The sequence below is a fragment of the Rhinatrema bivittatum genome, unplaced genomic scaffold (genome assembly GCF_901001135.1).
Source record: "Rhinatrema bivittatum unplaced genomic scaffold, aRhiBiv1.1, whole genome shotgun sequence".
NCBI lineage: Eukaryota > Metazoa > Chordata > Amphibia > Gymnophiona > Rhinatrematidae > Rhinatrema > Rhinatrema bivittatum.
In genome coordinates this window covers 351,792-378,448 of record NW_021820488.1, presented here as the reverse complement: position 1 = coordinate 378,448, position 26,657 = coordinate 351,792, and the positions used below count along the sequence as shown (strand labels likewise).

The following is a 26,657-nucleotide window of genomic DNA, read 5'->3' as shown; positions in this document are numbered from 1 at the left end:
TTCCAAGTGGTCCACTTTGAATAAGCTAGGGACAGGAAAGTTACCTGGGGTTCTTTACCTGGATATTCAGCAGAACATACCTGGGTAATTGTTCAGCTGAATTTATCCAGCCAAAGTTACCTGGATAGTGGTTTCTTTTACCAGACTTCCCCAGCTAAGTTTACCTGGCTGGTGCTGCTGAATACTAGTGCTAGCCGAATAAACTTTAACCATGCACCCAGAATGCCCCCTACCCTACTTTTTTAAATCTGATCCCATTTTAACCAAGTAATGACTTACCTGGCTACAACGTATCTGCTCAGCAGGGCAGGAAATTGAAAACTCGGTGTTTGTTCAGGTAATTCAAAATATTATCCAGACAAAAACCTTTGAATATCAACCTCTAGGTAAATAACTTTTAGGCTTATCTAAAACAGGTATTTGGAAAACACAAAGCAGAGGGCTAAAGTTTAACTTTTTCTAGGTTGTTTATTGGCCTTTCAAGAAATATGAACTAAAATTTGTGATCCACAGATTATGATCTGCATATTTCCCAACTATCCATTACTTTGTATTTTCTGATACCAACTAGTGATGTGTGGATCATGGGTCATGGGGAGATGCTGATTAATACAGAGTGAACTGGCCCATTCTCCGAACTGAAATCTTAATCTGAGGGTCATTTTCAGCCAGTCAGCAAAGCTTGCAGGCCCACAGGCACTTGGTACCCACGGGCTTGCAAGAAAATTTTGAAAGAGAAAACTCCAGTGGAGCTTTCCCTTTCAAAAACTGACTGGCCGCTGGTGCTGCAGGTCCAAAGCATACGGGGGAAAACGAGGAGAAAGCAGGCGCAGGAATTATCACAATGAAAACCCCTCATGTGCTTCTGGCAGCCTGCCCTACCCCACCCCTAGTGCCACCCAGTGCCCTGATGGGAAAATCTCCCCATGCCGAGCACAGTGCAGGTAGGTTGTTACCCACAAAAGGCAGTTTTGAAAAAGAGTTTTCTGCAGGTAAACCCTTATATACCAGTAGGAATCCTTTCAAATTGCTCTAGAAAACAGCTAAGAACCAAAATATAGTTTAACTACCCAAAACAGTGGGCCAAAAACTTAGGTTTTCAGGGTTTTTTTGTCATTTTTGTAAACCTATTAAATGATATTCTCCAAAAGTCACTGGTCCTTAGCACATAGCATGGATGAGCTGGCATTTTTTAGGAAAAGGTCACTATCTATCATTTCTATTTGCAGACAGGGTGCTACAAAATAGTACTTCTAGTGCAAGTTAAAAGTGGCTTATCTTATCTATCCTGACCTGATGTCACAATGACCTACAGATGTAAAAATAAAGCATTTTATGTCAAACAGTTTATTATGCACAAAGTATACTTTGTGCTTATGCCCTCAAATCTAACTGTTTTCCATTTCATGAATAAACCAGGTACTACCACACTTTAGCATTTAATTTGAATAATTAATTGAAAATTAAAGTTTTATACAGCATCCTTGATTCTTCTAGAGAGGTTGCATCAAGATATCAATGTTAACACTGTAGGAAACTTTCCAGCATTTGAAATATACAGTCCACATCACTGCTCTCAAGGTTGCATGCATCTAAGCAAAACTGAACAAATCCCTTTTACATGCTTGTAATAATAGACTACATAGAAACACAGAAACATAGAAATAACAGCAGAAGAAGACCAAGCGGTTCATCCAGTCTGCCCAGCAAGGTTTTACACTTTTTTTTCATACTTTTCTGTTACTCTTGTCCCTTTAAATAATTTTTTTGGTTCTATTTCCTTTCCACCCCCGCCTTCGTAGATAGCAGTGCTGGAGCTGCATCTAACTGAAGTATCCAGCTAATTGGTTTGGGGTAGTAACCACCGTAATAAGCAAGCTACTCTCATGCTTGTTTACCCAGCCTGTGCAATTCAGTCCTTGTTGGTTGTTTGAATATAAATCATCTTTTCTTCATCCCCCTGCCATTGAAGCAGTGAGCTGTGCTGGATGTGTATTCTAAGTGAAGTATCAGACTTGATTTGGGGTAGTAACCGCCGTAACAAGCAAGCTACACCCATGCTTATTTGTTTTACCCAGACTATGTAATTCAGTCCTTGTTGGTAGATGTCTGAATATAAAACATCTTTTCTTCATTCCCCCTGCCATTGAAGCAGAGAGCTATACTAGATATGCATTGAAAGTGAAGTATCAGGCATTTTTGGTTTTGGGGTAGTAACTTCCATAACAAGCAAGCTACTCCCATGCTTTTATGTGGATGCAAATCCTTTTTTTCCACATTTCCTCTTGCCGTTGAAGCATAGAGCAATATTGGAGTCGCATTAACCATGTGTATGTTTATTGAATAAGGATATTCATCTCCAGGTAGTAGCCGTCACTCCTGCAAGCCACCCCCATGCCTCTTCTCTTCATTCACATCCTCTAGACTTTATGGATCCACAGTATTTATCCCACGCCCCTTTGAAATCCTTCACCATTTTGGTCTTCACCACTTCCTCCGGAAGGGTGTTCCAGGCATCCACCACTCTCTCCGTGAAGAAATACTTCCTGACATTGGTTCTGAGTCTTCCTCCCTGGAGTTTTAAATCGTGACCTCTGGTTCTGCTGATTTTTTTGCAACGGAAAAGGTTTGTCGTTGTCTTTGGATCATTAAAACCTTTCAAGAATCTAAAAGTCTGTATCATATCATTATCAGCTACATTATCAGCTCCATTGCATTACGTATCATCATCATTACCCCTTTCCGGTTGTGTGGAGGGCCTATCGTCAACATCTGAAATTAGGCAAAGGAAACACATTGAGCATGCTACTGCCCACGGTACCCGCAGCCCGGCCACGCACGTGTCACGTGGTTTTTCCACTCGCCTGGCTTTCTAAAATTTACTTGTAAATGTTTTAGCACTAAAATGATTAACATGTGCCAAAGGGTTTTAATATGTGCCAAATCATGTTAAAATGCATTCATCGTTTAGTTTTATTTGACAAGATTTTTTACAATACAACTTGATGCTTACATTGAGGAAATATAATTCCCATGCTCAGCAAGACGATGTGCAATAAACAACCTAAAAGAGTTTTAACATGCATTCGTTATTTAGCATGCGCTAAAGCAAAATGATATGAAAAAAAAATATGTGGTGCTGGAGGGAAGGAGGGACCCAGAATAAAGAATCCGATATGAATCAGGTATCAGTCCAGGAACTTCAATAGAGAAAAGACCAAAGGCAGGGGTTTAGCCCTCTATTCCTGTCCTACCCCTGTTCTGAATAGAAGCCTTTGTATTGAAACATGACTCAGATCAGATACTCAGTGGAGTAGGGGCTAAACCCCTGCCTTTGCTCTTTTTTTTTTTATTGAAGATCGATACCCAATTTGTATCAGATTCTGTATTCTGGGTCCCTCCCGACAGAGCTCCTCCAGCAAAAGAAGGCCATGTTGGGGGATTTGCACTACTCTGTAGAGAGCATTCAAATAAATATGCCTGTCATAAACTGAGAACACTTTCCTTACTGAACACTTTCCTTACTGAACAGTTTAATTTGCTTCACACACTCCTTGCTTGCAGACTGATTTTGGTGTGTGGTTTATATGCCACAATTTCTGTGATTTACACTGGATTAGTTTCACTGGTTAATTCCATTTACTGTTCTAAAGAACCATGTCTGACTTGGTTAATTAAATCTACTAAAGCTTCAATGATTAACCATTTGACCTTAGTTATTAATTCCTCCTTAACTGAAGACATCTTCCCAGAAACTCTGAAAAAAGCAATTGTTTACTCACTTTTGAAAAAGCTATGCCTGGGTGCATCTTTTCTGGAAAGATATAGGCATATTTCTAAACTGTCCTTCTTTGAATTTGCTGAGTTTATTTTAGCTGATAACATTCTAGACCTTTTCCAATATGGCTTCCAAAGGTGTCATGGAAAATAGCCAGTGCTCCTGTCTTTGCTGGACAACCTATTAAGAAGCTGAATATTGGAGGTTCTGTATTTTTTGTTTTGCTGGGCATTTAATCTGCCTTTGACACCTTGAATCATTCCATTCTGTTGTCTTGTTTGGGGTAGGGTCTATCCTTGTGCAATGGCTTTCATTTTTATTTTTTACTAGGGAGAGTACAACAAATACAGGTAGGTAATTGAAGATAACTTGGGCTCCACAGGGATCAACTTTGTCACCTGTTGTATTTAATAGTTACTTGAATCATATCAGTCAGATATTTAAAACTCTTGGCCTTTTAATACAAAAATATGTTATTCAACTCTTTCTGCCATCTGGATCTAGTCCGATGAGATTATGAATACCATGTCCAATTGTCTTTGGGGGAAGTGTCTCCAGATGGGTTAATTTTAAGCATCCCGTGATAGGCATGAATCTCCCTCATAAGTCAGGGCATGTTGGATATGATCTTAGTCTCTCCAATTCACTGCTAATACTCACCTCACTGCTTACAATGTGTCTAACAGAGCCACCTCCTGGAGTTCATAAGATGTGATATGTATAGACAACATATCAAGGTTAAAGACATGCATTTGTCTGAAATAAAAAAGAAAATGTCAGAAATTTCCTATTTCATAATTATTCAGCTTTTACTTATTTTGGAAAGAGTTTGCATTGCGCCTTGCAAAAGATATATTATGTGCAAAATAATCTGTGCAATATTTTATAGATAAAATTGTACACATTATTTGGCCTTTTATCACATATTAATGCTTTTGCAAAATGCAACTCAACTTTGAACATTGGTCTCTAGGTTTCATATTTGGATAAAAAAAATATTTGCCATGGCCCAATGAAAATTATTCAGACTGTGGAGAAGAATCAACCATTATAAATACTCTATTAATGTTCACTTCACGTACAGACATGAGCAAAAGCACTTATTCATCCAGATACACATATACCTTTTATTGACTTGACTATAATGTGGGGAATTTTCAAAGTTACGCATGTAAAAATTAGCATAAAAGTATGTAAGTAGCATCTACTCGTGTATATGCTATCATATAAACATCAAACATTTGTGCATATTTTTGCTTTCTCATGCACACATACCACCTAAAAGGGGCATTTTGGGGTCGTTCTGGGGTGTAAGTTGCAATTTTTAAAAAGTCAGACATAGATTTGCCAATTTAATAATTTTACATCTAATTATCCTGCCTAAGTAATATTAAACATGTTTATTGAGTACTATTGGCCAGGTGGGAGGTCTGGGTGAAGAACCAGGAGGAGCTCATGTTAATATGATTTGGCACATATTAAAACCCTTTGGTGCATGTTAATCATTTTAGTGCTAAAACATTTACAGGTAAATTTTAGAAAGCAGGCGAACGGAAAAACCACGTGATACGTGCGTGGCCGAGCTGCGGGTGCCGCGGGCATTTTAGAACGGCCGCGGCCACGCGCGTATCTTGTGGTAAGCGTGGAAGAGCCGGCTGTGAGAAAAGGGGCAGGCTGGGGGCGGGATCTGGGCAGGACGGGGACCGGACGGGTCAGCACCATTTTGTGCTGTCCCAGTGAAGCACGTGCTGGCAGCCAGCCGGTGTGCACAACTTACTTCAGCTCCTGAGCAGAAGTAAGTTCTAAAACAAACACATGTGATTAGAAAGGTGGGGATTAGGGTTCAGGACGGAGAGGGGAAAAGGGAGGAAGGATAGGTAGGGGGTTAGGGAACTGGGGATGCACTATCTCGATTTTTTTATAAAATCCACCCCCCCCCCCCCCCCATTGCATGCACGGGTGTCGTATATCAGCATGTCTTTGAAAATCTACCCCTTTCTACACATTAAAAAATTAACACACACTAAAAAGAAGGAACAACAGCACAACCCTAATATAATCTCCACCTAATAACACCTGACAAATCTAATTGTGGGAATTCCCACCTCTCAAGCTTTGCTAGACACATTGACTTCCTTCTGTCAGCACTGCAGTCTCAATTGAAGAAAAGGCCTGTGTGGTCTTGAAAGCTCATTTACTACAATTTTTTTTATTGGTCCTTTAAAAGGTATCACAGCCTACAAAGACTCATTTTATTGCCAGAAATGCTACCAAAGCAGTTATCCTTTGTTTGATCAGTTCCTAGCAAGTTTGTTTACTCTCATGAAATTCAGGTTCCAAAGTAATCAGCTGATGAAACGTGCTTCTAATATAAAAGCGAACACAGCATGGGCATCTCCGCCTTGTCTATCACTATGAGGGGCGTAATACTACTACTGACGTTATCCCTTGTAGGTAAGTTCAGAAAACATTTCAGTTAACTTCCATTTGGAGTTTTTTCTACTTCCCAAAACATACAAAATTAAGAATTAAAAATTTGGGAACTTATTTGAGCTACCAAAAATATATTAGTTATAAACCTAAACAGCTGGATGGAGAAATTTGACCTCCACTAGTTCAGCTTTTGTTTGATTTCTGAGCACCTGTCAGGATGAGTTTGTTTTGCTAACATTGACAATTTGCATGAGACTTGAGGCACTAAATTTTGCTGTCACCTGGACTTCCCCATGAGTGCCAGGTTTGTTTAGCTATTGTCAAAGATGTATAAATAAAGCATATATTTTAAAGATGTTAAACATTAAGTAATTAATACTATCACTATTACTAAGACAAAGGACCCTTAAATACATATTGCTTAGAATGAGTGCCTTATATCTTTAACAAAACATTTTTAAATGGCAAAAATAATGTTATACTGCATGTAGAATATTACGTGATCAGGATTTAAACATTTTTGCAAACAAAATGAAATGCTATCAATGATTTCAAATATTTGTTTCACTTTTAGGGAGTCAGCATATTAATTATGGTAAGTACATTATTGATTTAAACATTGATAAAAAAAATATGTATTGGGTTTTGGATGCTTAAAACAATTTATAGTGGTGGTATAGGTTAATGTGTTTACAGTATTCTGTAATGGATTTCATTAAATTCAATGAACTGGAAATCATTGCATTAGCCTGTATTCTATAAAATACCAGAGCTAGATCTTTTCTCCATAGGACACGGTCGGATGTCGCTTGGCCAGGATGAATATCTATTTTGTAACATAAGAAAAATACTGGTAGTAGAATATCTCCAGAACTTCAGCAATTTAAGTTGCTCAGGAATTTTATAGAATAGAGCAGGTCTTCCCTATAGGTCAACCTGTTCCATGGTCCTATAGCCATTCGAGTTTTCAGACTATCCACAATCAACATGCATGAGATAAATTTTTAAATATTAGATTGCTAATACATGTGAAATATCTCATGCATATTCATTGTACATAGCCTAAAAACTCAACTGGCTCTGGGGCCACCAGAACAGTTTTGGAAAACCCTGGAATAGAGGTCACCCCTAGTTATACTGACTTACTTCAAAAGCATCCTTCTTGCAAAATATCACATTACATTTTCAACCAAGCCATGTTGCTACATTATATAAAATAGTTTCACAACAGACATAGCTATGGAAATGATTATTCCTTACCTCAGGGTGTCTATTTCCAACAAATAGACAGTTTCTGCACTATTTATGACATGCTGTTTGTTTTAGAACCAGTTTGCACCTCAGACCGAGCTTACATCTATCACTACGAAGGTCTTGTTCTAAGTGGACTTCCAGAGAAAAGTTTTACAAGGTCTGGCCTAAAAATTAAATGCACAGTGGAAATCAGTGGAGCTGGGCCAAACCGCTGTCGTCTCAGGGTAAGGAAATATATTGAATTCTGAGGCCGAAATTATCTTCTTCCAAGATGTTTTCAAGCTTTGGGGGACATTAAAGTTTCATCATTGGTTTTGCTTACTCATGAAAGAATGTAACGATCATTTTATGCTGTCCCTAAATTCTGTTTCTCACTTACACCTAATAATTCTCAGCTCTAACCAACTGACAGATTTCTTCTGCTTTCTGCTCAGAAAAACAAAAGAAAATAATTTGAAATGTACAATAATGTATTACTGGATCAATCCACATGTTCAAAAACTGTACAACCTAAGACTAAACATCTGGTTTTGCAACCATAAAACAATTAGTAATCTCCATATTAAGTCGAAGCCAAATCAGTATCTGTCATTGCTCATTTTTATTTGATGTTTTCATTGCTGGGTGGTGGGGTAGATGTAGCATTTTAGCTCTGCATTTAAATTGCACTATTGTCTGATAGCATGAGATGTTGCTTGAATTCTGTACGTTTGAGAATCTATCTGAAGGGCTAGTTCCCTGGGTTGAAATCATCAATAGTGCTCCCCTCTCGGTTGGTCCCAACCACTCATTCTTAAGGGGCATTAGGTGGGGGGCAATGGTGAATGTGGGCTTTCTCTGCCTCTCGTCCCATCCTCCAGGATTGATGTAAAACAGGGGATGCTAACTTTCTTTGCCAGGCTCTGTCATGTGTCTTCTCATCTCAAAATGCTATGAAGGGAGTTAGGTCCACACTCCGTATATAAACCAAAGAGAAGAGGAATGTAGAAAATTCAAAGTCCTTCTCTTTTCAATTGGCACTGAATAGAGCTATGATCATGGGTGATGATTCTAGTTCAGTTCCCCATAAGCTACCAATCACTGTGTGATCTTCAGCAAACTCAGGGGGCAGTGACATCATGACTGCGAATTATCTACAGCAATGCTGTGTCCACGATTTCGGAGCGGCCTCAGAGGGAACGGGCAGCGTGCGCAAGTTGCACAAATGTGCACCCCCTTGCATGTGCCGACCCCGGATTTTATAAGATACACGCGGCTATATGTGTATCTATCTTATAAAATCTGCCATACTTTTGTTCGCGCCTGGTGTGCGAACAAAAGTATGCGCGCGCATATAGATTTATAAAATCTACCCCCTTGTGCGCACCGAGCCCAAGGAGAGCCCCGATGGCTTTCCCTATTCCCTCCAAGGCCGCTCTGAAATCAGATCGGCCTTGGAGGGAACTATTTTTTGATCCCCCCACCTTCCCCTCCCTTCCCCTATCTAGCCCACCCCCCAGCCCTAACTAAATCCCCCCTACTTTTTATTTCCGAAGTTACGTCTGCCCAAGGCAGGCATAACTTGTGCACGCCGGCTCACCATCCCCCAGCACAGGCCGCTGTGCCGGAGGACTTGGGACCACCCCCCGGACCACCCCCAAACCTCCGCCACACCCCCAGACTGCCCCTGATCCCCTGGACCCACCCCCGGACCGCCACCATGCCCCCAGACCCTCCCCCTTCCCGCCCCTTTTTCGAAGCCCTGGGACATACGTGCATCCCGGGGCTTGTGCGCGCTGCCGAGCCTATGCAAGATAGGCTCGGCATGTGCAGGGGCAGGCAGGGGCAACTTTTCGGGGGATATGCACGTATCTTACGCGCATAACCCTTTGAAAATCTGTCCCATTATGTGCATAAAGTTATCAAACATAGAAACATAGAAATGATGGCACAAAAAGGCCAAATTGTCCATCCAGTCTGCCCAGCAAGCTTCCCTAAGTAGTAACTGCTGCTCTGTGCAGGCTACCCCTATGTTTCTCTTATCGACAGGCAGACTTCCAGCTTTTACCCCTGAGGGTGAAAGGGGGTCTCTCATGCTTTTTGATTCTCCTGCTTCTCTCCCTTGTCCTCTTGTACTAGGATATAGATAAATTGAAAGGGTTGGAGGGGGGCTGGAAGAAGGCTTGATGGGGGTTAAGGGGGTGGGATTAGAGTAGAGGGATGTTGAAGGATAGGTAGGGTTAAAGGAGTTGGAAGGAGATAAAGGGAAGACATGCTGGGTTCTTGGGTTCTTGTAGATGGATTGGTTTTGTTTGTTCATGGTTATATTTGTATTCATATTTGTAAATATATTTTTAAGCATGTGGTGGATTTATGTTATGTAAGGCAGTGAAGATATACTGAGAAGTTTGTGCACTGGGATTGCAGTTTTGTAAGTAATGCGATACTGATTAGGCAGCCAGAGGAGCTTGCATAATAGAGGAATAATGATATCTTCCATACTCCATCCTGAAATCAACCAAGCCGCAAGGTTCTGGATGTCAGAAGGGCTTGTAAAGTACAAGCAGGTAGTCCTAAATAAATGGGATTGCAATAAGGGGCATAATTAATGTCTGCACAAGAGCTCTAAAACCAGACTTGCTCAATAGAGGGTTAAGGTCACACAAAAGGAGGGAGGAGGAATAGCCTAGTAGTTAGAGCAGTGGACTATGAACCAGGAGACCAACGTTCAAGTCCTGCTGTCGCTCCTCGTGACCTTGGGCAAGTCACTTTACCCTACATTGCCTCAGGTACAAAAACTTAGATTGTAAGCCCTCTGGGGATAGGCAAGTACCTACAGTACCTGAATGTAAAAAACCAATGTGATATCTCAATTAAGATGAATGTCAGTATATAAAAATAATAAATAAATGAAAGAGCTTAAAAAAACATTTTTAAGAACTGCCTTAATTTGAGGTCAAAATGTCAAATTATCATCAATTAAAACACCCAGACTTTTAACTTGGGTGATAATGGGCAACTCAACCTTCTCAATAGTGAGAGATGCCAAGGAAATCTCCATTGAGGAATGCTGAAGGACAATCGGGTCATTTTTAGAAAGATTCAAAGAAAGCTTATTATGATTAAGCCATTGCCAGACTGCAGTCAGGCAAATAGCCACTGATTCAGCAGTCTTGGCCTATGAAGTACAATCAGGAACAAAAAGTATCCTCAGCATACAACCGATATCCCACAGAGAGCCCAGCCAGCAGCTTACATAAAGATGATATGTAAATATTGAAAAGAAATGCCGACAGGGTCAAGTCCTTTGGGACACCGATATGGACCATATGCAACAATGAGCTTGTCATAGTCCATATTCTAAAGAGTTTGTCCAGCTAAATTTGGGACTTACCCAGACAAATCTCAGCTTTTAAATATTTCCACCATCTTCCCCCCCACCCCCCACCCCCAAGCTGACAGAATTTTAGCTAGGTAAGTCCCTCATCACAGACCAATTTTCATTTGGATCTCAGTTCTCATAGAAACATAAAAATGACGGCAGAAAATAACAATGGTCCATCCAGTCTGCCCAGCAAGCTTCTTGAGGGAGTAACTGCCGCTCTGTGCAGGTTACTACCATGTTTCTCTTAAGGGTAGCAGCTGCCGCTCCATGCAGTTATCCCCAAGCCTTATGATAACCCATAAAAATTTGCAGCTAACAGCATTTTTTTACTGGGTGGTGAGCTTTCTTGAAAATTCAGACAGAGTTGCTTGACGTGCTTTGCTTATAGACTTGGCCATAGAAGCAGTCCGGTGCTTTTTCCCTTAAGTCTGCGTATCAGTACCTCAGATCGTAGAACTTGGGGGCCCTATTGGTTGTTGTTTGAATCCAATTTCTCTTTTCCCCCTGCCATCAAAGCAGGCAGCAATGTTGAAGTTGCATTAAAGCATCAAGGCTTATTGGTTAACGGTAGTAATCTCCATGCCTTATAGTAAGGGAAATAACCACCCACTGCACCAGCAAGTTACCCCCATGGTAACTCGAGCGTAGCAGCTTGGGAAGAGCCAGAGTCAAAAGGAGGCAGACTCTGGCTGTTCCTTAAGTGCACTTTATTTACAGTGAAAAACAAACATAGAAACAAAAAGGGCAGGACAACTTAACTTCAAGTGTCACAACATTTAGGGGCCAATGCAATATCATGCACAGTAAAATGTATTGAGCGCCTGTTTTCCTAACACGCTCACAACCACCTATCCTGGGCGCCTGATGCTATATTATAATGAGCTGCCATGCTAAAAAAGAATGTGCTAGGGAGAAATTATGCATCGGGCCCCAGGAGACATGTATGTGAAGGTTGGGGGGAAGTGTACATGATGTCTGTGTATTTTGTGTAGCTATAGAGTTTGGGGCAACATTGCACAAAGTTAGTCTTGCCATTTGTCTACAAATCAGGAAAACCATTTTCAGTTTCTAAATTCAAAGTTTCATAAATTGCACCCAAGTTTAGCCAACTGGAGACTTGGACTTTTTCTGTATAGTGATTTTCGAAATATAGTTTTCATAACCTGGAGGATTGGACTGTTGCTTTCTCATGATGTATATGTGTCTCATGACTGGGGGAAGGTAGCAGTTATCGAAAGGTGCCAGAATGAACCTGTAATTCTGAAATGCATGTGCAGGGTCGCCAGATGCCTGCTGAATGCTGTCACAAGTGGAGACCCCAGGCTCCTCTCTTGCTGTGCACGCAAACTTGACTCGTGGTATGACTTAACACCAGCTCCAGGGCGTTGAGTGACTGGTGATTTTCTGCAACAGGGGGTAATAGCTAATAGCATCATCTACATGGAATTTACATGTGATGAGCACTATTAGCTATGCATTTGTTTGGGCACACGTTTTGGATGCACTAATCCCCTTATTGCATTGGGAGTTAGTCTAACGCATCCAAAATGCACAATCAACCACATGTTAACCTGTGCGCTGGGCTGGGCACACATTATTGCATCGGCCTGTTAGTACAGTTCACATTAATTTCAGGTCTCAAAAACATTTAGTGCAGCTCACCTTTAGATATAACAGGTTCTGGCATATGGTATGTCTCTCCCTGCTTCCTGGTGCCTATCTAACCCTTCTAGGCCCTGAGGTCTTATACTCTGGTGAAGGGCTTCTCCCTTCTCCCAGGATTCCCTGCGGGTCTCAACCTTAAGGAGGTACCAGGCGAGACAGCTGTGCCCGGTCCTTTAAGGTAGTCTGAGGGAGTTTTCTGTACACTCCCTCACACCCCCCCCCCCCCCCCCGCATGCTTTTCTTATTTCCATCCTCTAGCCTTTAGAGTTCAACAGTGTTTATCCCATGCCCCTTTGACTGTTTTCATCTTCACCACCTCCTCCAGAAGGGCATTCCAGGCATCCACCATTCTCTCCATGAAGAAACATTTCCTGACGTTACAGGGATTGGGCAACTGTCAATGAAGCTGACCGATCCACATCAAAGTGAAATGAATAAATTAATATCTAAGTGCCAGTAACGGTTTACTGTCCTGGCATTTAAATATTCACAAAATACAAAATCCTTCCTTATATAATGTGCAGAGTGAAAGGATATAAAAATGCACAATAATACTCCCAATCCTAATATTCACCCCATGGGTGGAGGGAAGAGCTTGTGTTCCTCCTGCTGGGATACCAGAATGCTTTGGGGCAATGACCCTACTTTTTCAAGCATAAGAAAAGAGAATTAAGCTGCTACGGCTCCATTTTTGTTTTAATTTTGGAGGGCTTGGGAAGGCAAGCAGGGAACTACGGCTTGTGGCTTCTTTTCTTTTAACTTGGGGGAGTTGGGGGGGGGGGTTTGAGGTGCTACAAACAGCCATTTTTAAAACAAATATTTTTTCAACCAGGGATTAGCAAACTTATCTGGATAGCTTTGTTTGGATAAACTACCTGAGTATATTCATCAGGAGACTGGTCCTTCTAAATATTTCACTAAAGTTATCTGAGTAACTTCACCCAAATAACTTTGACACTCATCAGCTTATTGAATATGGACCTCATATGAAGATAGATGGATAGATATACATACATGAGTTTTCTAAAAAGAGGAGATATATATATATATATATACATAATAGTCAATAGCACATAACTAATCAAAAGCGTGAGAATAAGAACAGCAGAGTGTTTACTTTCTAATAGTCATTTGACCAGAAAACAATTTTTAAGCAAAATTCAGATGTCATCACTATAGCTAAATTATGTCATGGGGCAGCAGGTTATAAAAATGCCTTCGAGGCATGTTTTTCTTTTGCTTATTGAGTCAAAGTACCTACCTGTTTTCATGAACCCTGTACTATAAACTGACAAAGGGGAACAGTATCAACCGGTTGCATATAAAGTATTTTTTTAACTACATTGTTCTACTTTCATGATCAGAAGAAAAAGTTGCAATAAAACTTAAGGAGGGCAATTTTCAATGTTTTTTCTGGAGGTAAGTGGCCTCCCACCCCCAAATGCAACATAGCAGAGAAGGGCTGGGGAAGGGGCATGGCAAAGGTAGGGGAGGGAGAGTGCACACTTGGGGTTTGAATTTTGAAAGCCTCCATGCATCCATTGGGTGGGTAAATCTGCACCTACTGCAGAGCATGTGCAGTTGTATGTGCTGAAGTTTGAGGCCCGTTCTAGCAGTTAGGGCATGTAGGATTTCACTTTAAAAACGAGCTTACAATCTGGTAGGTACACTGTGCCATGGGACTTCAAGCCCCATGCAGGTTTAAAAATTGCCCTATTTATGGCAAACTTTCTAATTAAAACAAACACCAGGCTTGGCCCATTGGCTCAGGTGGCAAGTGCTGTGCATGGCCATGCAAAAGGTCCCAGCGCAGTCCCCAAGATGTGTCTCCCGCTCCCTGGGGGTGACGAGGCTGGGGCTGCTACAGAGGCAGAGTTGACGGCCGTCAGAGAAGGAGGGAGTCATAGTCATCGCTTAAGGGTGGATTTGGGTTCATGACTGCAGGGTTCTTGAAGGAGCCCTGCTGCATGGCCCTTGGCCCATCATCAGGACTGCAAAGACCAGATTAGGTATATTGTGGGTGGGGGAGGAGAATATAAAATAGGGGGGAAATCCCCAGAGCCAAGTGCTGGTTCCAACTGAGTTGAAACTGTTGAGTCCAAAAATAATATATCAGGTTGGTTAAATTTATACTTTGAGGCCAGGCCAATATACTAAATATGAATGGTTTTGAAAATGCAATTAGCCATGCAATAAAAATGTCAAATAGCATATTCATTTCTGTTAGCAAATGTTAATGCGTGCCTTTTGTCTGTATGTAATTTTGCATTTGTGAAGTCATTAGCAAAATTTCTGCATAATCACTATGAGTTGAAAAATAATGCAAATCAGCTCAAGAGTGATTTTGGCATAGCAACCATTATGATTTCCCACAAACCTGAACTATACCTCAGGGAGATGTGGTAGTTTTTTTGTGATAAAGTCTGTGACTTCACATATATTTTACCTGAAAAAAAATGCCCTCTCAAAACTATTTGCATATTTTGTATTTTTCATATGAAAAACTGCTCACAGTCCCTGGTTATTCTTGCAGAGCTGACTATAGTTTAGTACATCAGCCTTTTTGTATGTGATCTGCTTCTCCTCAATAACTGGTTCCTCTCATTTGAAATGGTTAATTCAGACTGGAAAAATATTTATTCATGCCATTCAAATGATTCGGTGACCGAATAAATCAGTAAAGTACACAAATGATTTTACAAAAAAATAAATTCCTATATTAGCAATCAAAATCTTTTTCTTTTTTTTTTTTTTCACAGATTTCTGAGCCAGAGGCAGAAGAATACATTGGCATTTGGACCAAAGATCCATTTACTCGATCACCTAGACTGACTCAGTTACTTCAAGAACAACTGACCAAACCCATCACATTTCAATATCGCAATGGTCATGTTGGAGCTATTTATGTTCCTAAAGGTGTCATAGACACTTTTGTTAATTTCTGCAAAGGCATTATCAATATCTTCCAAATATACATCAAGAAAACTCACAACACGTATAGCCTACCGGAGGTGAACACTTTACATCATTCTTAGCAGTTAGCATGAGGTCATCCGCTTAAAAATAGTGCTGGGCATGTATTACTGGTCCTGTAGTTATAAGCCATTGTTAAGGATATTGGATTCAGCAACACGAAACTGCACTTGAATCTAATATGCTTTTACGTTTTTATGTGAACTTTTTAAAGTCAACTTGTTTTGGCAGCTACAAAATCCAAAGAAATGGATGTGGCTACTGTAAAGCAAGTGAAACATTAAAAGCACGGCAGGAGCAGTATCACTGCAGTGGCTCTTCCTTCCTTCACACCTTCATTTTAAGTGGCAAAATAAGATCACCAGGGTGCTAACATACCTAAATAGATTACAGATTAATAACGACCAGAATAAACATTGCCATAGCAACCTTTCATTGCCTCCATATTTCAGTCACCCCAGCTGCCCACTTGCAGGAAGGGCTCTGTCCAACTGAGAAGCCTCAGGAAGTACCAGGATCATCCTGCCACTCCATGCAAGTGAACTCTGTCACTTCTCTCTGATCCTCTCTTCCTCAGTCATGTTTTTGATGTCCTGGGCATCCATATTGTTCTTATTGTTGCCTTTGGTGAGGCACTACTGCAATGATGATAACCCTCAACAACTGTTGCTCGTGTTTACCTGACTGTCCTGGATTAGAAGGTAACAGGTTGGTTATTTTCTGTTGGCAGGCTGCAAATTGCTCCTTCCCCTAACTCACTGCCCCTTTTATGCACTTACAAAACCCCCTTTTGACCCGATACCCCACTACCTCTGATGCTACTTACTAGGACCCGATGGAAAATTGCTCTTCCCCTTCCCCTCCAGGCTTTCCCTCTCTTTTCCTTGCCTAAACCATCCCCTTTATTCTTAAAGTCCCTTTCTTTTTGTTACGCCTTCTCCCCATTCCCACCATCAGTCTAGCTGTGCATAGAGCCAGTAGGGTGAGCCATGTTAAGTGGTCCTGTGTTCTGGTTAGTGCCTATTCTTCCCTAAATAACATGACCTCTAAGGGATCCATATTCAAAGGGATCTGTCCTGCTAAATTAGGACTTAACAGGACCAACCCCAAAGTATTACATTTCTCACCAGTCTGAACACCCAAAGTTAACAGGCTAAGTGATGAGTTAGCTGGATAACACCAATATTCAGGGTTAACCAGCTAACGGGGTTATTTTCTAAAGGCTTGTTGCACGCAATCCGGCCGTATTGCGGGCGATGAGTCTCTATCACACGTGAAAAGGCCCATTTCGCGTGAGCTAGCATGCAAATTAGAGTCGGGCGGGGAGGGGAGGAGTCGGGGAGAGGAGAGGGAGGAGTCGGCGGTGTCTTCGCTGCCAGCGATAACGTTACCAAAGTTATCATCGGCAGTAGCGCGCTGAATAGCGCCACCTTTCACGGTGGCGCTATTCGGTGCGAAAGCCGGCAGCCTGTGCACGGCCGTGGTGTGAAGGCTGTGGGCTTTCGCAGGCCAACTCCCGCCCCCCATTTTCGATGGATTCATCATTCTGCAATGAATGATGAATCCAGGCCTAAGTTATCTAAGTTTAGGACTCTCCTAGAACAATCCTATTCTTATCTGGGTCATTTATCCAGATAACTTGAAACTTAATTGGCTATATTTTCAGCATATAGTCAGGTACATACAAATTAAATGATATAAAAGGCAGGCAAGCAGGGTGATCCCCTAACTCCTCGCTCTTCAAAATAAATAAATAAAACAATTTTGGGACTAGCAATCCCCTCCCAAGCCCCCAACCTCCCAAATTAATTACAAACAAGTAGTGGGCTATGGAATTCCAAGTCCCCCCCCCCCCCCCATGAGATATTTTAACCCAGCATCTAGTCTCTTTTTTTCACCTTCCCCACCCTCCCAAAAATGAGAAGCCCATTGCCACCCTCACCATCCCCACACACCCCCTCCCCCCTCCAAACCCCAAGGCTAACAGGTCTATCACTTTGGCTGGCCTTCAGGGTTCTGGGGGCTCCAGGAGGGGTTGGAAGAGTGGTAGTGGGGGTTGTCAGTTTGTAGGGAGGGTGAAGACGAAGGAAGGAGAAGACCCAGAACCTGGTTTGAAATTAAATGTCTTAAAGGGGTCTCGAGTTGCCACGGCTTGCTACTTATTTTTAACTAATTTGGGAAGTCGAGGGGTTGCAGGGATCGGGTGGAGGTCCCACCAATGCTTTACTTATTTTGTGGGGTGGGAGGTTCGTGGATTGCCTTGCTTGTCTGCCTATTTAAAACATTTTTTATCTTTATTTTTACTTAACCGGCTGTGTGCTTAATACGGCCAGTTACAATTCAGGCAATCTAGGTAAACTTACCCAGGAGACAGCCATTAGCCCAGGGGTGGCCAATTCTGGTCCTCAAGAGCCACAAACAGGCCATGTTTTCAGGACATCCACAATGAATATGCATAAGATAGATTTGCATGCACTGCCTCCATTGGATGCAGATCTGTATCATGCATGTTCAGTGTGGATATCCTCCAAACCAGGCCTATTTGTGGCTCTTGAGGACTGGAGTTGGCCACCCCTGTATTATTCAGATAAGGTTTAGAGTTATCCAGGTAAACTTACCCGGGTAACTCTAGCTGAGTATATTCTTGGGAGATGTGTCTTACTGAATATACCGGCTAAAGTTGCTTTGTTAGCTTTAACTAGGTAACTTGCCTCTCACCAGCCTATTGGAACCGGCAGTCTAAGCAGCCATGTTATCAGAACCATAGCTCTAAATGTTTGCAGCTATAAGATTTGGCATCTCTGAGATACAATATGTAGTGATTTCCTCCTTTGCTTCTTCTGAAAATGAGTACTATGCTGACACTTTAAAACAATCCATGACCGTCACCAGTGAATATAATCTTAGCAATGGTTACCGTCATGATATCTACAAATATCCTTGGTTCCAAAGGGCAGCAGAACATATGGGGAGGGAATTCGGAAAGCCAAATTCCACAAGTAAAATGCTTTTTACTTATATAATCTGCTTTTGAACTATTGCCTGCCCTCAATGCAAATAAAAAAATGCCTGTGTAGTTCAACAATGCATGGACTTTTACCCGCCCTGTCAAGAGGGCATTCCCGAAGTTGTGTGCAGGCCAGGAAGGAAATGAACACGTGTAGATTACATTTTCAAATCTATGCACGCTGTTTGCCTTTAAATTTTCCCCACACAAACAGCAGGCTACTTTGTACCCTGGCAATAATCAAAGCCAAAAATAAAATACATTAATAATGGAATTTAGCTTTGATTACTGTTAAATTTTTTTTATTTAATTTATTTTTTATTTAAAAAATGTATCTACCGCAAATCAAGAATTTCTAAGTGGTTTACGAAAAACATACATAAAATCTATTTTATCACAGACATAAATCTCACGAGTAAACAGTACCCACAATGTCTGCACCAATGCGGGCAGTGTGATTATCATTCCTCATTTATCACAGAATTGTACAGTGCAGATGAACTAATGGGCCTTATTCAGAAAGGACTTTTCTCTGTTCCGTGCCTACGGAAAAGCATCTTTATCAAATAGTATCCAAAATACAGTAGTTTGCACTGAAAAGAGATTCTGGCTAGACCTTTGCAACTCTGGCACAGTGAACTTGTACTAGTGGAGCAGTATAGCCACTCAGTTTATTCCTGCTATTATTTTAACATTATCAAAAGGAAATTTGTTAAAAAGAGATAATAACTATGATCGATGAAAGTGATGTCCATGCATAGTGCAGATAGACAGACAGCCAGATAAATAGATAGCTATTTCATTCTAATCCATATACAATGTTTTTTTGGCAGCTGGGAATTGGAGGTATTTGCCAGACAAACTATATCATCCAAGAAAATAAGAAATCAAATGAAATCTTTATCACCAAATCAAGGGATGGAAACAACTGTGAGGAGAGAATTCACATGGTTATGGGCAATGCCTACGCACACAGGAGCAGCGGCAGCTGTGAGCAAGTAAGAAAGGCTTGGTGCTGTATGCAGACAGACCTATTTTGTCACAAAGCTGAAACTGATTTCTAGGGATATCGCTGTCTCTCTCTCTCTCCCTCTCTTACACACTCTTATCTTATTTTGTTTTTTTTCTATTCTTGAGAGAAACAAAAATATCCGTACCAGTGCCACTTACAATTACAAGATCAAAGCAACCCAGACTGGTGCTCACATCCAACATGCCAGTGTCTTCGAGGTCCATCAGGTCACACCATTTAACGAAAGGGACGGGGCGGCTGTGACAGAAGCAAGGTACATGTTTCGATGCATTTCCGACAGGTGTTATGCCTACCGTTTAATTGTGCATAATCGTTGGAGCTCTGCTCACCCACAGGGTAAAAGGACTCTTGAAAATGAGATGCTAAATATCTAATCCAATTGCCAAATAATTAACCACCCTTTTTTATTTTATTTATGGTGCAGACAGCTAAATACTAGCGATAGAAATTCATTGCAGACTTCAAGTAGCAATAATGCAGCCCTGGACTGGCCACAGAAAGCTGTGGAGGATCTACGGCTGGCACAGAAGAGTTTACTTTACTTTCCAGATCCAAGTGCCTCATTTGCATTGTCATTTAGTAAAAGAGCATGAAAAGGGATCAGATTTAACAAGGAATTTTTCCCGTTTTGTGACAATGAGGGGGTCATTTTGTGACTTTGCTCAGGTTAGCCAGCAAATCAGGGCATAGGCTGCACAAACTTTCAAAGCGCACTTATGAGCATAAATCCGCTTTGAAGATTATCCCACCAAATCTACCCGCACAGGTCACACCTGTTAAAATGCCCGCACACCTTGAAAATTTGTGCACACGTTTTATAAAGACAAAACATATGTGCCAAACCCTTCCCCCAGCTCTGCCTCCAGGAATACCTCTGCCCAGTCCTGGTAAATTTACGCACGAACATGACATGTGCGTAAAGCCCCCCAGGGCAATTTTATAAAAGGCCATTTCTGCATGGAAAGCACTGCTTTACCCACAGAAATGCCTTTGAAAATGTCCCTCTCCATGTCTGCTCATAATTTAGATCAAGATTCAAGCTGTCTTATGCTGAACACAAATTTAGGAATGAAATCTTTGTGGAAAATGGAGGTGGACCAAAGATCTGTGCTTGCTCAGTCTACTTCTGCTTTCACTGTACATTCACTCTCTGGATCCCTAGATCTCATCATTTGGCTTTCTTTATCTTCTATATTAAGAAGATTTACAAATATTTTTAGTATTTCCCTTCAATCTGCTCACCTATCAATTACAACATTTCCAGCTGTCTCACAACTACAGTATATCCATCTGGATGCTTGGCCATCACTTCCAGCTGAACATGATCATTGATTATTTTCCATCATCATCATTGTTTATTTATGATGAATCTTTCCAGCCAGGGAGTGCAAAGCATGTTACATATTAGCGGGGGGAAAGGTGTATCACATAAATAGTGCAGCAGAGCAATATGTATACATAATAAACTAAAATCTTTGGGAAGGTTTGTGTCCTTAAGATACTATACATAAATACTGGCGAACAGTCTAGAGTAGGAATTGTGTTCTTAGTTGGATTTAGACTCTGAAGCACTTTCCGACTCTAGTTGGAGCTGAAGGCTGCTTCAAAGAGCCACCTTTTCACCCCTTTACTGAAGGCCGTGAGATCCGGGCCAAGTTTGATGTATAGTGGTAAGGAGTTCTATAGTGTTGGGACTGAGCTTGCAAAGGTTCCTTTCCTGTTAGTGAGGCCCATGATTATTGGGGATTTTCCAGTTATGCTTGGCTTTGAGAGTGTAGTGAGCAGGCAGACGTGTAGGAAGTGAGAGATTTCATGAGGGAGTTTGGTACCAAGCCTTTAAGTACTTTATAAACCAAGGTTAATAGTTTGAATATAGCATGGTAGAGTGTCAGGAGCCAATACAGAATTTTCAAAATAGGGGTTATGTGTTCAGGTTTCTTGGCTTTCACTATCATGTGAGCTGCAGTGTTTTAAATGAGCTGTAGGAGTTGGTTTAGGGTGTTAGGAATACTGGCGTAGAGGGCATTATAGTAATCCAGGCAGAAGATTATCGAAGCCTGGATGACAACTGCAAATGCTTTGTCACACTTTCCTAACTAGAATGTGTATTTATCAGTCTGCAGTAAAATGTTTTGTTATGCATTAATATGCATTGCTAATAAATAGGCTCCATTAATCTCAATAGGCTTTGTTGACTAATAAGGTGCATTAGCACAATATAGTAATGTAACCCCACCCCAGTATGCAAGTCTAGCACAGTGAGTCCATAAAGTTATTTATACTCTTTGGGGCAGGAATCCTGACTAGCTCGTGGATAAAGGTAACTCTGCTATTTCTTTATTGCTATGCTATTTCTTGCTCACTGTTATGTATTCTATTACTGTCTCTTCCCTCTGTCTGTGCAGGATTCACTTATATCAGGCAGGGAGAACATCCACTCTTTGGTTTAAACTGAAGTGGAGCTCCCAGATGGGCAGGGTCTTTAGGATGGTCAAAACACCTTCCAAGCTTATGAAAAGAGCAAAGTCCATGGCACAGAGAGTAAATCCTCTCTTTCTCTCCCCAGCGTGGTGAACACTGGATGGGTGTCCCCAGCGAGGTTGTTTCCTTTACTCATGGTTAGCAGATCTTCAGGATCTCCTTGATCTCACACAGTCTCTTTAGTGCTCCCTCTGGATCCTCGATGGAAAGGACCCTCCTTGAAATAAGCAGTTCTCTCGCTTCTAGTAGGAAGGAAAGGGCAATCAAAACCCTCCTGAATCTAACAAAAGTGTTCTTTCCCCAAAAAGGAACAGAAGCTAACAGCGGAGTCCCCTCCTCACATTAGGTCACCACCACTTCAGGGGTGTATCTTCCCTGTCCCTGGGCGGTTCACATGCAGGGTTCCCCAATCCCTACATGTAAGACAGGCCCAGGTGTCCAGTGAGGCTCCAAAAAAAATCTCAAAACCCAGGGGGAACTCAACCAGACAGGTTGTGTACTGGAAGAGGAAATCCCTCCAGACCCTGGTCAGGACTAACAGTCTGGGTTAGCCCGCCTTTCCTGACTGGGTCTGTAAAACAACAAAAATTAACTCCTGACACCTCTGCACTCTGTGATAACCTAAATGGTCTGCCTCCCAAGCTGTAGCAAGGGCTCGGTTATGTATTGTTCAAGTGGGATGGCTAATTTTAGACCCCGCAGAAAGAGGAGCTATATTTGAATGGATCCTCTCTTCACTCTACCTATTCTCTCTCTCTAGCTGAACAAAAGGCTCAACCAGGTCCTCCTGGTCATGTGACTGGAGGGTCCTTCACAGTAAATATACTAGCTCACAATCCTTACTTCTGTTTTTACTTTTCTTATACAACTGATCCTTTTTTATCCTTTTCATCCATATCAACAATACTGCAAAATCATTTGGGCTTAACCTATTTAAAATACACCCATTCCTAACCCTATTACCATTTACCTTCTTTCTCAAACCCACACTGTCTCTCACCTAAGCTAATATAACGCCCTACTTGTTCACCTCCCTCACTCCTTTCAGCTAACTCTCAGTTCTACTGCTTGCTTTGTCTCACATTCCTTTGCTTGCCCATGTTATTTCTGTCCTGTGCTATCTTCAATGCCTCCTAGTCCATCTATGGTCATATTTAGTGTTGATTGAATATCTTTAAAAAAAAAAAACAGGTTCACCATTTGATTTAATGAACAAGTAAAATTCTGTGACTTTGGCAAATCAGTTGCATAAACCAATTTTAAAGCAAAAGCCACATTTGCCAGTTTTCTTTATTTGGTCCTGCTTTTCATTTTGTGTAAGACACTTTTTTGACTAACTGTTTCTTTCACCTTACCATTAAACCATCCTGGTTGTTGTTTGGTCTTCCTTTGAACCTTTTAATGCATGGAATACATTTTATCTGGGCTTCCAATATGGTATTTTAAAAAATATTCATACCTTATGCAAACTTGTAACCTTTGTGTTACGTTCGTGGACCCTTAGGCTGAGGCGGGATTGCCACAACCTGCAGGGAGGAGCCCTATAGATTCCCACTGTCAGCAGGCAGACCCGAGCAAGGCAGAGAACCAGCTGGAGCTTTGCCTATACCAGCTCTCATTCCCCTCAAGTATAGCCTTTGGCTGCTGAGGCCAGCAAGTCTAAGTGGGGTCTCTGCTGTGAGCAGGTAATGAGGTCCTTGGATAGCAGGGTGGTAGGAGGGTGGTGATCAGGCATGTAGAGAAGCAGGAAGAGGTTGATGGCAGGCAGCAATCAAGCATGTCAAGATCAGGCAGAGTTTGATGGCAGGCAGCAGTCAAGTGTGGTCTAAGGTCAGGCCGAGGTAAATCCAGGTATCTGTCCAAAGGGAAGAAGGGATGGGTAGGCAGGGAGGTCAGGTGACGAAAAGCACAGAAGGTAAGGAACAATGAGGACAATGCAGGAGCTGGAGACAAGATGCTGAAGACAGGCTGGGCTGAAGACAAGATGTTAAAGTCATGCTGTGCTGAAGACAAGATGCTGTAGAAACACGCTCTATACAAGGTAGGTAGTAGGACCTGTTGCTGGGGCATGTTGCAGCTGGGAAGCTGCCCTTTTATAGGGCAGTACCAGTGATGTCATATTCCAGGACCACAGGTCCCTTAAAAAGTCCCAGCATGACACACACCTAAGGAGAAGCATGGCGCACTGTAGTTGGTGGTGTTCTGCCGCATGAAGGTCCAGCAGTTTCCTGGAGTGCCCAGTGGTGGCATCCTGCAATTAATGGTGTGACTAGCCCGGGCCTGAAGGTGAGGGCAGCAGTTTGAGGGATTAGCCCACAGATCACATAATGTAACACTTTGCAACTGCTCCTTTTGTTTTCTTCTAATGTCCTTATAACATCATAGTCTCCCTTTTTAGCTACTGCAGTAGTTTTTCTTAATGTCCTTTTTCCAGTGATTAATGTCAAATTTGATTGCATTATGATCACTATTGCTATCTAACTTCTTAACCCAGGTCATGCATTCCACTAAGTACTAGATCTGAAGTAGCTCCCCTTCTCATCAGTTCTATGGCCAGCTGCTCTATGATGGCAGTCATTTATAGCATCTAGAACTTTTTATGCATGATCCGATGAGATATTGTCCCATCAATACTGGGATAATTGAAATCTCCAATTATTATTGTGTTGCCAAATGTATTTGCCTTTCTAATTTCTAATAGTATTCCACCATCTGTTTTTTCATCTTGGCCAGGTAGTTAGCAGTAAACACTCACAGCTATACTCATGCCCAGCACACATGGAATTTCTATCTATAAAGTTTCCACAGTGCTTTTTGTGTCCTGTAGAATTGTTATCCTGCTTGATTCTATAATATCCTTTACATATAATGTGACCATCTCCACCAGTTTGATTTGCCTTGTCATGTCATATAATTTATACCCTGGTATCAAAGAGTCCCATTGATTACATTTTTGAGATACGATTTATGTTTATATCGTTACGTAATGCCATGCATTCTAACACTCCAATTGTACTATTCAGACTTCTGACATTCACATACAGACATTTTAAAGTATGTTTTTTATTTGTATTCTATATGTATTCACAACCTACTCATTAGCAGGTACTTTAGAGTAATTTATATTTGTTTGATCTTTATTTATATCCATCTGGGATACTTCAGCCATATCCTCAACCTCTATACGGGGATATTCTAACCTCCCTGCTTTGCACATAACTGTGGAAGATGCATCCCTCATGTTTTTCCCCCCCCATGGTCTAATTTAAAACTTGCTCTATCTCCTTTTTCAGTGTTAGTGCCAGCAGCTGGGTTCTACCCTAGTTAAGGTGGAGCTCCAGCCATCAGAATAGGATTTCCCCTTCCCCAGAATGCTCTAAAGCCCTCTTCTCTGAACTATCATCTCATCCATGCATTAAAACTCTGGAGGTTAGCCTGCCCCTGGGGTCCTGTGCATGGAATGGAAAACATTTTGAAAATGCAACCCTGGAAGTTATGGATTTCAATTTCCTACCTAAAAGCCCAGATTAACCTCCTAAATGTCCTTTGGCACCTAACTGTTTTGTTGGTACCCACATGTACCACAATATCACTCTATCCTATCTAGGTGTTGCATAAGATCTGCTACTTTAGCACCAGGCAGGAAAGTTACCAACCAATCTTGATGTCCAGCAACTACCCAGCAATCTACAACCCTAATGATTGAATGGCCTACTACAATGACAGTCTTAACCCTTCCCTTTTGGGCACAGCCTCTGGAAAAAAAAAAAACATCCTTGGTGCAAGAGGATAAGGCATCCCCTAGAGGGAAGGTTCTATTTACAGAATTACTTCCAGGCACTCCAAGGTAATAGTCTCCTGCCAGGTTAACTTGTTCTTCCAAAGCAACACAAGGACTGCTAGACTAGATTTGGGATTTCTCAACTATGTCCCTGAAGGTCTCCTTTATATACTTCTCTTTCTTCCTCAGCTCCCCCAGTTCTGCTACTCTGGCTCCCAGAGATTTCTGAAAGCCAAAAGCTCTTTGTATTGGGTTCTCACATCTCTAATCACATTTTAAACTTTAATTTTTATTTATTTATTTATTTGTTTATTTATTTTGAATTCTTATATACCAACATTCCTGTAAAGTATACAGATCATACCGGTTTACAGTGTAACAGAACTATCGCAAGGAGCGCGATTACATAGAACATAACACATTGGAGCATGAGAACATTGGGAAACACTGGGGAAACAGGAACAAATGTAAAACCTTATAAACTGAATGAGGGAAGGGAATAAAATCAATATAATAAAATCAATATAAATAAAATAAATATAAAATATAATAAAATCAAGATAAATTTAAGGTGACAAAGGGGATGTCAAAGGAATGGCATAGGTATTTCAAGATAAAGATTCATTGATATCAGTTCAGGTTTAAGAAGATGACATTGAGATGTCAAGATGAAGTAAAATTATGTCAGAGAAAGCCCATAGAAGCTTTACAATGACAGGAAACAATAAAATCTCAGAACAGTAAATGCAACATTCAACCAAGAAATACAATAGCCTAAATTCATCAGTCTGTATCTTCAGAGAAAACTTTCATAAATGCAGCCTTAAAATGATAGCCATCTGACAAACCTATTTACTGAAAATAAGCAATGTTTGCGACTTGAGCAAA

The 26,657-nt window shown here is 41.3% G+C and overlaps 1 protein-coding gene across 1 annotated transcript in view; it reads left to right on the top strand.

The window, feature by feature from the left end:
* The first annotated feature begins 6,192 nt into the window (after positions 1-6,192).
* Positions 6,193-26,657, top strand: part of LOC115081669 (vitellogenin-1-like) — a 90,450-nt gene continuing 69,985 nt past the window's right edge. Inside the window, 6 exon segments of the mRNA XM_029586093.1 lie at positions 6,193-6,232; positions 6,786-6,806; positions 7,538-7,689; positions 15,254-15,505; positions 19,308-19,472; positions 19,612-19,760. Coding sequence (XP_029441953.1) covers positions 6,193-6,232; positions 6,786-6,806; positions 7,538-7,689; positions 15,254-15,505; positions 19,308-19,472; positions 19,612-19,760 — 779 coding nt within the window.